Genomic DNA, 16,913 nt, shown 5'->3' on the forward strand with positions numbered 1-16,913 from the left:
CTTAGAGAGAGCCGACCAAGAGAGAAGGATGCAGATAGAAAAGGCACGTGTGGATGCCGCCTTAGAAAGCTTAGCAGCAAAAAGGGAAGCTGCCGCAGCCCTCGCTGAAGCGGAGTCGCTAGAAGCCGCGCAAAGTCCCAAGCTGCATAGCCAAAGCAGTACGTCGAGTCTGGAGTTTCCACTACAAGACTCACCACAACGCACATCTCAGTATGTTAATGAACTTCCTGATCCAAACTATAACCCTGAACCAGCACCAAAACGAGAATACGACGTCTCCAGCGAAGTGAGCGAGAGTCATCACGAGGCTCAGCTCCAGGACAGAAACAAACTCGAAAACGTGAGACAAAACAACTCTGCTAATGACTACCTTGCCCCTCACCAGGTAACCAATGTGGATCACCCTGCTGACACACCGTACGTCAGACCGAAGCAATACGACACCGGCTGGCGCCACCCTGAGGACACTAACAGGTATGAACGCACCTCACATCACTATCAGGGCGACCCATCACCAGCTTAGGCTAAGTTCACACTAGCGTTGTGCGCCGCTGCGTCGACGACGCAACGCACAACGCACGCAAAAACGCGGCAAAACGCACGCAAAAACGCTGCGTTTTGCGACGCATGCGTCGGTTTTTGCCGAAAATCGGACGCAAGAAAAATGCAACTTGTTGCGTTTTCTTGGTCCGACGCTTGCGGCAAAAAAGACGCATGTGTGGCACAACGCAACAATAAAAAACGCATGCGTCCCCCATGTTAAGTATAGGGGGCGCATGACGCATGCGTCGCCGCTGCGTCGCCGACGCAAACCCGACGCACATTAGCTTAACGCTAATGTGAACGTAGCCTTACTCTGCTGACAACCGGTTCACCACAGAATTTGCCAGGTTCTTCACACGACGTGAACTGGTTGCCAAGGGGCTCATGAAATTCACTGACCAAGCTGAAGGTTACAGAGCTTGGAAAGCTTCCTTCCAAAATGTCATTAGAGACTTGGGGCTACAACACAGGGAAGAGATAGACCTGTTAGTGAAATACCTGGGAGAAGAGTCAGTCAAACACGCAGTAAGAATCAGAGACATTAATATAAATCGCCCGGAGACTGGCCTCAGAGAGATCTGGAAGAGGCTGGATGAGTGTTACGGTTCGGCAGAGGTAATAGAAAGAGCCTTGTTCAAATGAATCGATGACTTTCCTAAAATTTCTAACAAAGGTCTCCAGAAACTTAGAGAGCTAAGCGACCTACTAAAGGAAGTCCAAGTTGCCAAATACGAGGACGACCTACAGGGACTTGCATTTCTCGACACAGCCAGAGGTGTTAACCCTATAGTCCAGAAGTTGCCCTACAATCTACAGGAGAGGTGGCTCACACATGGTTCCACGTACAAATACAAACACAGTGTTCCATTTCCCCCCTTCTCCGTTTTTGTAGACTTTATACACCAACAAGCGAGAATTAGAAACGATCCCAGCTTTGACTTTGCGATGCCATATGCCACACCGTCACCACCTGCAAATCCACGCAGAACATCCGTGGCAGTACACAAGACTTATGTTTCTTCTCCAGGTTCTAATTACAGGTCTGCTGGCTGCTCCCAATCAGAGACAAAGGTGCAGGACCCTGACAAGCAGTGCCCACTTCATCAGAAGCCTCATCCTCTCCTGAAATGCAGAGCCTTCAGAGGAAAATCTATGCCAGATCGCAGAAGCTTCCTGAAAGAGAACGGTATCTGCTACAAGTGCTGCTCGTCCACAACTCATCTTGCCAAGGACTGCAAGGTCAGTGTAAAATGCACAGAATGTGGCACCACAGACCATAACACTGCTCTACACCCAGGCCCAGCTCCATGGAGTGCACAAAACACGCCAGCTGACAGTGAGCATGGCGGGGAGGAAAGGAACACTGATACAGCTACGCCAGAGATCACTTCACAATGTACCGAGGTCTGCAAAGGGACAATAGACAGTAGGTCCTGTTCAAAAATATGCCTTGTCAGAGTATACCCAAAAGGCCATAGAGACCAGGCTGTAAGACTGTATGCTATCTTGGATGATCAAAGTAATCGATCCATGGCAAGATCAACATTCTTTGACCTATTCAACATCAAAGGGCCAAGCACTCCCTACTCATTAAAGACGTGTGCAGGTACTGTGACAACAGCAGGCAGGAAAGCTACAGACTACCAAATCGAGTCATTAGACGGACAATTCTGCCTACCACTACCTACGATCATCGAATGTAACCAGATCCCAGACAACAGATCTGAAATCCCTACGCCAGATGTAGCAATCCATCACGCTCACTTAAAGCGAATAGCACACCTTATATCGGAACTCGACCATCAGGCCCAGATAATTCTGCTGTTGGGGAGAGATATCCTGCAGGTTCATAAAGTGAGACGTCATATCAATGGACTCCACAATGCTCCCTATGCCCAAAAGCTAGACCTAGGATGGGTCATAATTGGCAACGTATGCTTGGGACGCATGCACGCCCCATCTTCTGTGACAAGCATGCTGACAAATACATTGGAGAAAGGACGACCATCTCTGTTTCAACCTTGTATCAATGAGTTCCATGTCAGGGAACTGCCACACAGCATCCAACTGCCCAACCATTTAATAGACTTTACTCACGACAGCAGTATAGTGTCGGGAAGCTATGAGGATCAGTTAGGGTGCACAGTCTTCCAGAGAACTAAGCAGGACAACCAAGTGGCAATGTCGGTAGAGGACAAGTTGTTCTTGGAGGTAATGGACAAGGGACTCGTTAAAGATGAGACCAACAGCTGGGTCGCACCTCTTCCCTTCAAAACCCACAGACCACGTCTACAGAACAACAGAAATCAGGCATTACAACGTTTCTCCTCTCTCAAACGTAATCTGCAAAAGAAACCAGAGATGAAAGATCACTTTTTCTCCTTCATGTCAAAGATTTTTGAAAACTGTCACGCAGAACTAGCTCCCACTCTCAAAGACTCTGAAGAATGCTGGTTCCTACCTATGTTCGGAGTATACCACCCTAAGAAACCAGGCCAGATTAGAGTCGTGTTCGATTCCAGTGCCAAATTTAATGATGTCTCCCTAAATGACGTTCTACTAACAGGACCAGACCTCAATAACAAACTGCTGGGAGTACTTATGCGCTTCCGTAAGGATTCCATTGCCTTCATCGCTGACATCCAGCAAATGTTCCATTGTTTCCTTGTGAGAGAGAGAGACAGGAACTTCCTAAGATTCTTCTGGTACAGAGACAATGATCCTACTAAAGAAGTCACAGAGTATCGCATGAGAGTGCACATCTTTGGCAACAGTCCTTCCCCTGCAGTCGCCATTTATGGACTCAAAAGGTCGGCTCAGGAAGGAGAAGCAGAATACGGAGCAGATGTCAGACAATTCATAGAAAAGGACTTTTACGTCGATGACTGTCTGAAAGCCATGCCTTCAAATGAGACTGCCATCAGTCTTCTCAGGAGAGCCCAGGACATGCTTGCCTGCTCGAACCTTAGGCTTCATAAAATAGCCTCAAACAGCCAAGAACTCATGGAAGTGTTCCCTTCTCAGGACCTATGCAATGGTCTCAGAGACCTGGACCTGGGGTCAGACCCCGCACCAATGCAACGCAGCCTTGGGCTTCTCTGGAATCTACAGTCAGACACTTTCACCTTTCAGGTCAACCAGGAAGAAAGGCCTTTCACACGTAGAGGCGTCCTGTCTACCATCAACAGTCTGTACGATCCCTTGGGTTTCGCAGCTCCTGTTACTATACAAGGCAAGGCCCTACTAAGAGACTTAACTAGGGAAACATCTGACTGGGATGCACCTCTGCCACCTGATAAGAGGATCCAGTGGGAAGAGTGGAAGAACTCGTTAGCGGCACTCTCCAACCTGAATGTGCCAAGACCATATGCCCCTGTGCCATCTACTGAAATACAAAGCCAAAGACTGTACGTATTTGCAGATGCTTCTGTCAAAGCGATTGCCGCTGTTGCCTACCTGAGAACTTTAGACTCCAAATGTCAGTGCCACATTGGTTTCATTATGGGAAAGGCCAAACTCGCACCACAACCAGAGCACACTATACCCAGGTTAGAGCTTTGTGCCGCAGTCCTAGCCATTGAGTTAGCAGAGTTCATCACATCCGAAATGGATATCGACCTGACACAGACCAAGTTCTACTCAGACAGCAAAGTAGTCCTGGGATATATCCACAACGAAACCAGGCGATTCTACTTTTATGTCAATAACAGAGTGCTACGTATCAGGAGATCAGTTCATCCGAAGCAGTGGCATTACATACCCACAGACCAGAATCCTGCAGATCATGCAACTAGAGCAGTTGACGCAAGTCGACTAGGAAGCACAACGTGGCTGTCAGGACCAAAACTATTGTACATTGAGGAATGTTTTCCAGACACCTTTGAACTAGTAGGAGGCCGACTCAAAGAAGCTGAGATGGAGTTTGTGGAGAAATTCCCTCTTATACTTCCCGGAAAATGTCATGTTGCCTACTTAATCGTACAACATTACCACAATCTGGTCAAGCACCAAGGAAGACTATTTACGGAAGGAGCCATCAGGTCTGCCGGTGTGTGGATCGTCGGTGCAAAGAGACTCATCAGTAGTGTCATCTACAAATGTATTACCTGCCGTAAGCTTCGTGGTTCGACTCAAACTCAAAAGATGGCTGACCTACCAGCAGATAGACTCAGCCCAGACCCTCCCTTTACCAGCGTTGGTCTCGATGTGTTTGGGCCTTGGTCAGTTGTTACACGTCGTACTAGAGGCGGCCAAGCCAATAGTAAACGTTGGGCAGTCATGTTCACTTGCATGTCAATCAGAGCCGTCCACATAGAGGTCATTGAGTCCCTCGACACGTCAAGCTTCATCAATGCCTTAAGACGCTTTATTGCCATCCGTGGTCCTATCAAGCACATACGCTCAGACAGAGGTACCAACTTCGTCGGTGCAGCAAAGGAATTGGGAATACCTTCAAATCTAGACTATAAGACTCTTGAGAGGTTCCTCAGTGACCAAAGTTGCACATGGTCATTCAACCCACCTCATTCTTCACATATGGGAGGATCTTGGGAGCGAATGATTGGTCTAGTACGGAGAATTCTTGACTCCACTCTTCTTCAAGAAGGAGCAGCGAGGCTCACCCATGAAAGCCTCATCACCTTCATGGCAGAAGCTGCAGCTATAATTAACGCAAGACCCCTGGTTCCAGTTCCTAACGACCCTGAGGAGCCCTTGCTATTGACTCCAGCTACTCTACTTACCCAGAAAACGGGACTGTCCAGTGCCCCTCCAGGAGGATTCGACGCTAAGGACCTCTACAAGCGCCAATGGAGACAGGTACAAAGTCTTGCAATACTTTCTGGGACAGGTGGCGCAAACAATATTTGTCTACCCTGCAGCCACGTACGAAGTGGCAATCTACTAAACCTAATCTTAACGTAGGTGACCTTGTTCTTGTGAAAGACTGTCAAATTCACCGGAACCAGTGGCCACTTGGTCTAGTTACCGCAACATTCCCGAGCAAGGACGGCAACATCCACAAAGTTGAACTAAGGATGACCAAAGGGAATGAACCTAGGACATTTTCCAGACCGGTATCTGAACTGGTCCTATTGTTGCCTTCGGAAGAAAGGAGTAGTGACATCCGTTGATGTCAGACGGGGAGTGTTCTGTCTCCGTCATCTAATTTGTTACTTCCAATTATCTGTTTGCATAATTTGCAGTTTCTCAGCCAGTATACAGGACTTGATATATTCATACCTTTATTTGTAGTGCTTTGGCTCCCTCTAGCGGTCAGAGTCATGTTGACAGTTGTATTTTTCTGTTATGTATTTTTTATGTCTGATTCTCCTCCTCCTTTGCAATGCATTATGGTAGCTCAGCCTACATTTCCCTCCATTATCATTTCACTTCCAGTTTGCCTTCCAGGAAAGAAGCTTACACTTCATCCCCCTTGCGATTCCATTGCCGGTATGTCTTTATGCTCTCTGTAGATATTTCTGCTCTATATTAGCCTAGCATAACCAGTTGCACTCCTAGTCCAGTTACTAGCCTTCTAAATGTAATGCATAACGTTTATCATGTGTAGTATGTATTTGTTCCCTACCATGCACTGATTCTATGTATATCATTGTTCACAGTTTCACCGCATCAATATACCACTACGTTTAATAAAGCACAGACTCAACCACAGTCTCCTTATTGGACCCCGGTATAGCGGTTTAGCTGACTGGATAGCTACAATGAGCCTGCCTCATTTAGTGAGGACAGAACAATTCATTCTGCGGGTGGCGCTGGTGATACAAGAGATGTTGGAACCAGAAGCTCTGGATGGCACAAGCTCCATCCAGCTATTTATAAAAGGGTGTCTGGGACCTGTAGTGCTGCTCTGTCTGACAGTATGGGTGTGTGTGCTGTCCAGCTGGAGTTATCAGGTCCATGCTCCAGCCATTTGGAGAACACCACACCCTAATTAAACTTCCAACTATAATCTTGTGCTCCTCTGGTTCAGTCCTGCTTATTTAGCTCCTTGTTGTATTATTGTTTGTTGTTTTGACCAATTCTTGTGTTTCTGACTGTTCTCATGTATTCTGAAGTTTTACTTTTTGTGCCCTCTTGGTTCTGACCCAGCTGCCTGACCCCTCCTGCCAGCCTGCACCACCAAACATTATTCGATGGCCCCCGCCTAGGTGCCCGTTTAAAGGGAACCTGTCACCCCCAAAATCGAAGATGAGCTAAGCCCACTGGCATCAGGGGCTTATCTACAGCATTCTGTAATGCTGTAGATAAGCCCCCGATGTAACCTGAAAGATGAGTAAAAGAGGTTAGATTATACTCACCCAGGGGCGGTCCGATCCGGGGCCTCCCATCTTTTTACGATGACGTCCTCTTCTTGTCTTCCCGCTGCGGCTCTGACAAAGGCATATTTTGTCTGCCCTGTTGAGGGCAGAGCAAAGTACTGCAGTGTGCAGGCGTCGGGAAAGGTCAGAGAGGCCCGGCACCTGCGCACTGCAGTACTTTGCTCTGCCCTCAACAGGGCAGACAAAGTACGCCTGCGCCGGAGCTGCAGCGTGAAGACAAGAAGAGGACGTCATCCTATGAAGATAGGAGGCCCCGGACCGGACCGTGACGCCCATCGGACCGGACCCCAGCGGGACCGCCCCTGGGTGAGTATAATCTAACCTCTTTTTCTCATCTTTCAGGATACATCGGGGGCTTATCTACAGCATTACAGAATGCTGTAGATAAGCCCCTGATGCCGGTGGGCTTAGCTCATCTTCGATTTTGGGGGTGACAGGTTCCCTTTAAGTCCAGATCCCTTTACAAGGGTTAAAGGGTAAAGACCAGTGCAACCCCTGGAATCTGGTAAGTGCAATGACCTGCACTAAGCCTGTCCGTGGTAGTAATTTTAGAGTTACCAGACAACCACTGATAGAACGTTGCTACACCTGAGTCACAACTAAAGTTACCCTGTAGCCCAAGAATAAAAATTAAAAACCTAGCTGTGTACATTGGAGGTTTCCAGATTATAAAATGGCCCGAGCCTCTGAACATTTATCAGAATCTGAGACTGAGGAGAACGTAACATAAAAGAACATCATGTAAGCATTTTACAGGTGTCTGAAAACCACTTAGCCCTTCTCCCTTCATAGAAATAACACACAAATTAGATGAGGGAGTGAGAGTAATAACTTCCAACTGAGCGTCCTCACATAACTGCTCGGCACATTGATAAATGAATGTTATTTCTATTGAGGAAAGTGAAGCAAGCAGCTGTCAGACACCTGGGAAAAACCAGTGAGCGACCAAACAGACCAGAAGTGGGCCTAGCAAAATCTATGGTATTTCGAGTTATGGCCAAGATTTTCAAGGAAGGGTCCAATCTCCGGCAAGTGCAGCGTCCCCACCATTATTTCAATGGTGTAATTCCATACTAGCGGCTGTACCTGAATCTGAGCTCTAATACAAAGACTACAGATGCTATACATATAATATAGAGAATAAAGCAGATACAGCACTGATGGAAGAGCTGAAGGCCACTCTCAGTTGTACCTCACCTATTGTGTTGACTCCAAGAACTAAAGATAATTTCTGATGAAGGCCTAGTGTTGGCCGAAACGTTAAATGCACACAGTGGATATATCTAGATTAATAAAACTCCTTCTAACTTTTCTGCATCTAAATTTGGAGTGCCGAATTTATCTTTTTGGACAATTTGGAGTGGTATCCTATTCATGCACCCTTTATAGTGGAGTGCCACGCAGTGAGGCTGTGTGCACACGTAGCAGATGTTTTGCGTTTTTTTGCTATAAAAACGCTATAAAACCGCAAAAAAAACGCTAACATTAAGCATCCTATGTAACAGATTGCAATCCGCATTTTTTGTGCACATGCTGCATCTTTTTCCTGAGCGGAATCGCAATCCAGAAAAAAACGCAGCATGTTCAATTGCGGAATCGCGGCAATTCTGCACACATAGGAGTGCATTGATCTATTTACTTCCCGCATGGGGCTGTGCACACCATGCGGGAAGTAAGCAGATCAAGTGCGGTTGGTACCCAGGGTGGAGGAGAGGAGACTCTCCTCCACGGACTGGGCACCATATAAGCGGTAAAAAAAAAAGAATTAAAATAAAAAATAGCGATATACTCACCTTCTGGCGGCCCGACCTTCTCAGAGGCTTCCGAGGTGTGTGTGAAGGACCTGCGATGACGTCGCGGTCACATGACCGCGATGCCGCGATGACGTCGCGGTCACGTGACCGCTACGTCAATGGAAGGTCCTGAACACACAGCATTAGGAACGGAAGCCGCTGAGGTGAGTATAACCTTTTTTTTTTATTTTTTTTATTATTTTTAACATTCTATCTTTTACTATAGATGCTGCATAGGCTGCATCTATAGTAAAAAGTTGGTCACACTTGTCAAACACTATGTTTGACAAGTGTGACCAACCTGTCAAACAGTTTTCCAAGCAATGCTACAGATCGCTTGGAAAACGCTAGCACTCTGCAAGCTAATTATGCTTGCAAAACGCTAGTTTTCTGCGGGTATATGCATGCAAATTCTGCATGCGATATACCCGCGGCAGGAGGCGCAGAATTGCCGCGGAAATTTCCGCGGCAATTCTGCTACGTGTGAACTCAGCCTCATATTTGAAGGCCATCCTAACCACAGATCAGTGGTAATGCTATGGGATAGGCAAACAATTTTAAAGAAACAGAAAGCCACAGAATTTCCCTAAGTCAAAGATCAATTTCTGCCTGATAAAAACAAAACCAGATATGCCTGCTCTATATTAACACAAAAAATGAGAGGGGTTTTCAAGGAAATGAGTAAAACTACGGTGACATTATATCTGTGCTAATTTACTGAATCCATGGGAGAGGATTCCAGAATGGCGGGTAGAGGAGTTAGTATGAGAACCAGCAGACAAGTAGTCCCACCTCTACTGAAGGTGAAGTATCATCAAACAGTTTATCTTATCCCAATCTGACAGCTAGTGAGGAGCTCTCCCCGCGGGGTCTTGGAGAGGGATTTATACCTCATACACCTTAGAAAGATGCCAGCTAGCCTGATAGTTTAAAATGGGGGGAGAGGAGAAAGCTGCTGTCAATCCCCTCTACACGTGGGGCGGCCTCCATAAAGAACTGATGATCAGCGTATCCCCCTTTAATGTATATGGTGGCCTTAGTTTGAGGAATTGCTCTCTGGTTTTTATTTCAGATTAGGGTAAGTTTCAAAAATAGCATTATGAGACATAACTGAAAGAAAAATAAAGCCTGATCCTACAGTAATGTGTGACTTAGGCTGTGTGCAGTTGTTTCAATACAATGAGTATTTTATCAGCCGGAGATGAACACTTCAGGACTACAGCTCATGTGCATCCTGGTCCAACTCTACCCACAGCACTGATAAGCAGCTCATTGTAATATACACAGAAAGCTGTCACCTAGACGGGCGCAGCTTTTGAGCTCTGCTACATCTTAAACCTCTGGCTGTATCACAATTTCTGCACCCAATATACTGAGTGATACATCGCTGGAACCATGGTATATTTTTCTAAATTTTGCTTCTCTCAGATGAGGTAGCAAAAACCTGGAAACAGATTCCCTTTGAAGAGTTTGTATCACCAGAAACTGCACGTTTGTAAAACTTATTACCCCCAAATATAAATCAGTTTAAATACGTAACAAACAAAAGTGTAAAAAAAGTTTTTAAAAATTCTTTATATGTCCTGTGTCTTGAATGGCAATGAGTAGACTCGGGTCGGAATTTCCTGGTTAGTTTGATTTTACACTTTGATTTTAACAATATATGTAGTTAGTATTGACAACATTGATGATTGATTTGTTTTTAAGGGACTGGGTCATTTTTTAAAATCATGATCTTTATTAAAAAAAAACAAAAACAAAACAAAATTAGTAAGCTTACAATTTTAACACTGGCCATTGGGACTTTTCTAGATTCATACTTCCTGTCCTTTCAGGACCAGTTTTCAGCACCTCTGTACACAGCTGATGACATAGCAGACATCAATCACAGCAGGCGATGTCACAGCTGACCCTGCTCCTGCTTCCTTCGCAATGACTTTTGCACTTGCTTCTTAGATGCCTTAAAGGGAACCTGTCACCAGAAAAAAACACCAATAACCTGCGGATATAGAGTTAGGGCTCCTTCTCACTTGCGTGAAATACGGCCGTGTTTCGCAGGTTAAAACCTGGCTCTGCCACTGGCACTCCAGAGCGGAGCGTGCGGCCGCATAGCACTACATGGAGCTGCACGCTGCGCTCCAAAGTGCCGGTGGCAGAGCCAGGTTTTAACCTGCGAGACTCAGCCGTATTTCATGCAAGTTAGAAGGAGCCCTTATTCTGCAGTTTAATATCGTTACTACCCGGCGCCTGCACTTAGCCAAACGCTACGGGGAGAAAATTAACATTATTCCCGCTGGCAGCGTTCCGGTTTCAGTCATGGGGCGGTGCAGGTTCAGTCACGCTCTGTATCGAGAGTGGCGGCTGTAACCATTACAGCTGCTGCTCTGCATTCTCAGAGCGGTGACTGAACGTGCGCCGGCGCCACATGAAAGCGTTACACTACCGTGGGTAATAAAGCTATTTTTTTTCCCCGCTGCATTAGGCTAAGTGCAGGCGCCGGGCAGGTTAGTAACGCTATTAACCTAACCCCATATCTGCAGGTTAATAGCGTTTTTCTGGTGACAGGTTCCCTTTAAGACAAAAGAGTCAGTCTATTGCTACTAATGTACTGGTGCATTTCCTGAATCAACAGGAAGTTAGAGTGTAAATTGACGCCAATGTGAAAATTACAAGAATTCTAATTTTTATTTTAAGGATTGTGTTTTTGGGAAAAAAAACCTCAAACTATGTTAAAAAAAAATAAATTTAAACACAAAAATATGATTTAAACAATTTCTACTTTTGTGATGACCCATTCCCTTTATATTAGATACAGTGATATCATAAAAACATACATGTACAATACTTTGCATATAATATAAACACATGAACAATGAACCAAGTGTTAAATATCATGGGTAAGTAAATTCTTCAGAATGATAAGGTATTGGGATCGAAGCTCTCACCTTGGATGGCAGACGTATGTGCCAGAATCATGAATTTGAGCTCAAAGGTCAAGGCTTCAATGTTATGAGCCAGCGTTCTCCTCACTAAAGTCTGGTAACTTTCCTCCATCTTCCTGGTGCAACACGTTGGGGCCTTCGGTTCACAGATCTGGAGGTCGGACTCTGTCAAATACATCAAGGACAAAAGAAACCAGAATCACAAATAATTCTGCGAGTCATCCTAAAGCCACAAATATCATCACCATGACAAGACCATATCTTACGGGGCAAAATATTTCCTACTGTATGTGTTCTGGGTGGAAAAACCTTTAGAAAGTGAGTTTTAACTATCGCCTTCATCTTTTTCCTAAGTAAATCCATTAACACAGCATTTTTTGTAAAGACACTTAGAACAATAACTTGTTGAGGAAGATGCAACTTCTGAAGCCTTGTGAAGTCTTCAGTCTTCTTGGAGTCACAAGATAAAACCTTGTGATCCCTATCATGGTAGTCCCTCTTAAAAGGCTTCAGTAAACATACAGCCAACTATATTGGGACATGGCAAAGCCACGAGCACGGACCATTTACAGCAGGCACAAGGTCCTATAAGTATATGCTATAGACATCATGACACTGTGCTCTACAATACTTCTGTAGCACCACAGTTCTTAAAAAATGCCAACAATTTACATTTTCACAGATTGAGAATTTTACAGCTGGAAGTACTTGGAGATAGAGCACGGACCCATAGTACAACACAGCAGAAAGACAACAGTGTATGGTGAAGATCATGAAGATTGACATATTTGTCTGCATTGTACCAATCTATTTACTGATTGCACAAGTTGTGGCACTTCAAATGGTGAATCAATCGCACAATAAAAATCACACATACCCATCCCAATTTTTCTATCAGGTCATAGAGCCTGATCAGGACCTTCAAAGCATAAGAAAGAGCACTCCAGCCCTAAAGGACCTTGCCAGTCCAAGCATTAACAATTGGCAATGTTATCTGCAGGGAACATGTCTGGTCGGATGTGGCTCCCACTGGCAAAAATAGTTGATCACCGGAGCTTAGACTCCATTCACATCTGCATTGGAGGTTTAGTTTGGAGTCCTTGTTGCAGATTCTACCATATTTGCAGTTAAAGAGGGAAGTATGCTGTGCTACTGCTTCCAGTAAAGTACCACGATGGAAACTGATAGACCACAAAATATCAAAGCAGAGATGTGAACAGAGTCTTCAAGACACCAAACCTGCTGCAATAAGGTGATCACTAGACTAGAATTTTTAAAAAATTAAAGTGGTCTCTTCATGAGACAACCTGTCTAAAGGGGTTACACGGGACTTTACCATTGATGGCCTATACTTGGGATACGTCATTAATGTCTGATTGGTGGGAGTGTAACACCAAGCACATCCGCCAATCAGCTGTTACTGGAATTGTTGGTGGCCGGAACTGCTCAGTTATGGAGCAGCACATCTCCGTCGACTGTATAGTGGCCACGGCCGGGTATTACACACCAAATCAATGGGGGGTAATGTGCAGTATCCAGTCACTGTCACTATTAGGTCGACAGAGTTGTGCAGCTCCATAACAAAGCAATTCCGGTAGCCGTAGACATTGGAAACAACCGATCGGTGGGGGGCACCGAGTGTCGCACCACCACCGATCAGACACTCCCTTTGAGTGACAAACCTCTCCCTGTGTGCATGTAGGGGGAGAGATCTGTAAGGCACTGGCAGCTTAAGGGGAGAAGCCACCAGGGACCACCTTTTCGACTAGATCTCTGGTGTAGCTTGGTACCCGGTGACTTTTATTCCCTTCATGACATGCACCGTATATGTATGGCGCATGTCAGAAGCGGGTGTATGAAGCGAGCTCACACAGCGAACCCGCCCTATACCCAGCAGAGAACCCGCCCAATACCCAGCAGGCGATGGCTGTGTACAGCCAGGACCTACTGCTGACAATCGCGGGTGGATTGTTAACCTGTTTAATGTAGCTGTCAATCTCTGCTGACAAGCGCAAGTGTCTTTACACCTGCCCATCGGCGTGTCCGTGACCTGATCGCTGGTGGCCGATGGATTGTCATGACAGCCGCGGCATTGCTGCATATAACACAAGCGATCGGATGATCGCATCTTCAAGCCGCCCGAGGGGGCTAGCAAAATCGGTAAAAAAAAAAAAAAAATGTTTTCATATTTTCTAAAACAAAGTTCAACTCACCACCCTTTCCCCCAGTGAAAATAAAGTTATTAAAAAAATAAAAAAATACACATAATTTGGTATCGCCGAGTTAAAAAAATTCCAATCTATCAAAATATAAAAACAATTATGCAGATCGATGAACACCATAAACATAAAAAATTGAAGAACACCAAAAGTACAATTCTTTGGTCGCCACATTTGCCCAAAAATGAGGTAAGAAGCGATAAAAAAAGTCACATCTATCCCAAAATAGAATAAAAACGTCATATAGCCTAACAAAAAATAAGATATCATATAGCTCCATTTTCACCACTAAAATAATAAAAAAAATGGACATGTTTGGCATCACTGTAATTGTATTGATGAGGAGAATCTTATGGCATGGTCAACGGTGGCACAAAATGTAAACCGTAAAAACAATTCCCAAAAAATAGTGTCAGAATTGTGGGTTTTTTTTCACAATTTCATCACACTTGGAATTTTTTCCCAGTGTTCTAGTAGAAATGTTCATGCTGAAATGGAGTCATTCAAAAGTACAACTCATCCTGCAAAAAACAAGCACTCATATGTCTATGTGGACTGAAAAATAAAAGAGTTATGAGTCTGGGAAGAAGGGGAGGAAAAATTGCTAATGTGTCTGGTTTTTTTTCTGAGCCAACATTCATGGTTGAAATCATACGGCCAGTGTCAGGTACATGCTGCCCATGATTTGGGCAGCATGTGTCAGCTGTGAGATTCCTTTTAACACCCCTCCCCGTACACACCACTGTTTGTCAGCTCTCTGTGTATACTGTGCATAGGCAGAAAGCAGCAAATCAGTGATAGGGGATTATACAAATGCATACATATGCATGGCAGCAGGTTTACTAGTTCTCTGCTGATAAAATAAATATTTTATAAAAACTACACTAAGGAGCCCAGTAAGTGACACATCACTGGTTTCAGCATCTTTGCCTCTATATTATGCCACTCTCAGTTTAGGTGGCAAAAACCTGGCAATAGATTCCCTTGAAAGGGAACCTGTCACCACGTTTTTGGAAGATGGGATAAAAATAGCGTTAAATAGGGGCAGAGGTGGGCGTTACATTAGTGTGTGTGTTATGCGTTTATTACCCACCTAAGTTGCCGAAATAACTTTGCAAAGTCTCCGTTTTCGCCTGTCAATCAGGCTGGTCAGGTCACATGGGCGTGGTGTCTTCACCCAGATTTGGCGTAGTTTTCCGTTGGTGGCGTAGTGGTGTGCGCATGCCCAAAGTCCGGAATCCTCTTCCAGGGGATTTAAAATAGCGCGGTGTTCGTTATTGCATTGGTGATCGGTGGGCGCGGCCATCTTCCTTTGGCCGCGCGTGCGCAGAAGCGGCGCTCTGCTGGCCGCGGCTTCAGGAAAATGGCCGCCACGATATCCATCTGCGCACGCGCGGCATCCCGCGGCCATTTTCCTGAAGCCGCGGCCAGCAGAGCGCCGCTTCTGCGCACGCGCGGCCAAAGGAAGATGGCCGCGCCCACCGATCACCAATGCAATAACGAACACCGCGCTATTTTAAATCCCCTGGAAGAGGATTCCGGACTTTGGGCATGCGCACACCACTACGCCACCAACGGAAAACTACGCCAAATCTGGGTGAAGACACCACGCCCATGTGACCTGACCAGCCTGATTGACAGGCGAAAACGGAGACTTTGCAAAGTTATTTCGGCAACTTAGGTGGGTAATAAACGCATAACACACACACTAATGTAACGCCCACCTCTGCCCCTATTTAACGCTATTTTTATCCCATCTTCCAAAAACGTGGTGACAGGTTCCCTTGAAGTAATTTGTGACATGTAGAGTGTGAGCCCTAGTGTGACTCGCTTTGTTCAGTATTATTGTACTTGTTTTTTATTATGTATAGCCCTTTTCATATGTAAAGTGCCTTGGAATAAATGGCGCTATAATAATAAATAATAACATTTTCAAGATTTTTATATTCTGATTTATCAAGAATTGTCTGACCTCTAAGGTGCACCCTGAATGACCTAGTATTTTCACTATTTGATGGGGGGAAAAAAAAAAGAAAAATAGGCTGATAGACAATTTACAACACAGCTGAAAACAGCTGCAAATACTAAAAGGCATGACATCATTATAAGATAATAAATGACCAATAATATGGGCCAACTTTTTCTGTGAACATATATAGTCATTGAAGTTGAGAAACAATTCTAACTATTCTAATGGAAAGTTGGCCAGAGGACTTTGTATAAGAAATTCTCGTCATTGTGAAAGACCACAGCACATGATATACTTTAGATAACTACTTTCGCCTTCCCATCCCAAAAGGGGGATTATTCTGGCTATGTATAGAGCAATCAGTCTAGAAATGGATTTGTTAAATATAGGATTGTGTGCGGAATGTACTTGGTAGGGTTATTCTTTGCCGTGGATTCCTAGGTTATTCTGTGCCGTGGATTCCAAGGTTATTCTGTGCCGTGGATTCCTAATCCTGACCCGCAGGCCTGAAATCATGCCTTCTATACCTTTTATTTAGAAGGTGGCTTTAATTTTGAGCCATTATGTGACTATATAATCACTACTGTACCATGATCATTACTTTTGGGGAGATAAGATCAAGAAACAGTATTGTTCTCATGCAGAAATTTAGATTTCCATATCCATATCATCATTAGTAATACTGATTAACCCTCATCTCGGAAAGATTCTCAGAAGGTTAATGTCTGGGACCAACTTGTGTTTATTTTCAGACTGGAGCCAGAAAAGTGACACCGGAGCGACAGCGTCTGTGACATACAGGACACATGGAAGATCAAGAGCTGTGTCCTCCAATGACTGACAAAACTAAATGATCCTGGCGTGATTCAACAGCAGCACTGAATAACAGCGAAAAATATATTTTTTTTTATTAAGGCTGGAGCCACACGATGACTTTGGCCACAAAACTCATCATTTGGCCAAAGATCACACTATGCCATTGCACTGTAGAATAGCAGGGACGTGGTATGCAGTGACGAGCAGGAGGCAGAGCAAGAGTTAAAGGGTTTATCACAGGGAATGCTCCGCGCAGGCAGAGAAAGGGTTAAAAGGGGAGTAAAACTGAA

At 44.9% G+C, this 16,913-nt stretch overlaps 1 protein-coding gene across 2 annotated transcripts in view; it reads right to left on the minus strand.

Moving 5' to 3' along the window:
* LOC143808441 (glypican-5-like) overlaps positions 1-16,913 on the minus strand; it is a 413,770-nt gene that overhangs the window by 356,808 nt on the left and 40,049 nt on the right. For both annotated transcript variants that reach the window (XM_077291113.1, XM_077291114.1), the window contains exon 2: positions 11,623-11,784. In XM_077291113.1, the coding sequence (XP_077147228.1) occupies positions 11,623-11,784 (162 nt within the window). The remainder of the gene's footprint in view (positions 1-11,622; positions 11,785-16,913) is intronic.

The sequence above is a fragment of the Ranitomeya variabilis genome, chromosome 2 (assembly GCF_051348905.1).
Source record: "Ranitomeya variabilis isolate aRanVar5 chromosome 2, aRanVar5.hap1, whole genome shotgun sequence".
Taxonomy (NCBI): domain Eukaryota; kingdom Metazoa; phylum Chordata; class Amphibia; order Anura; family Dendrobatidae; genus Ranitomeya; species Ranitomeya variabilis.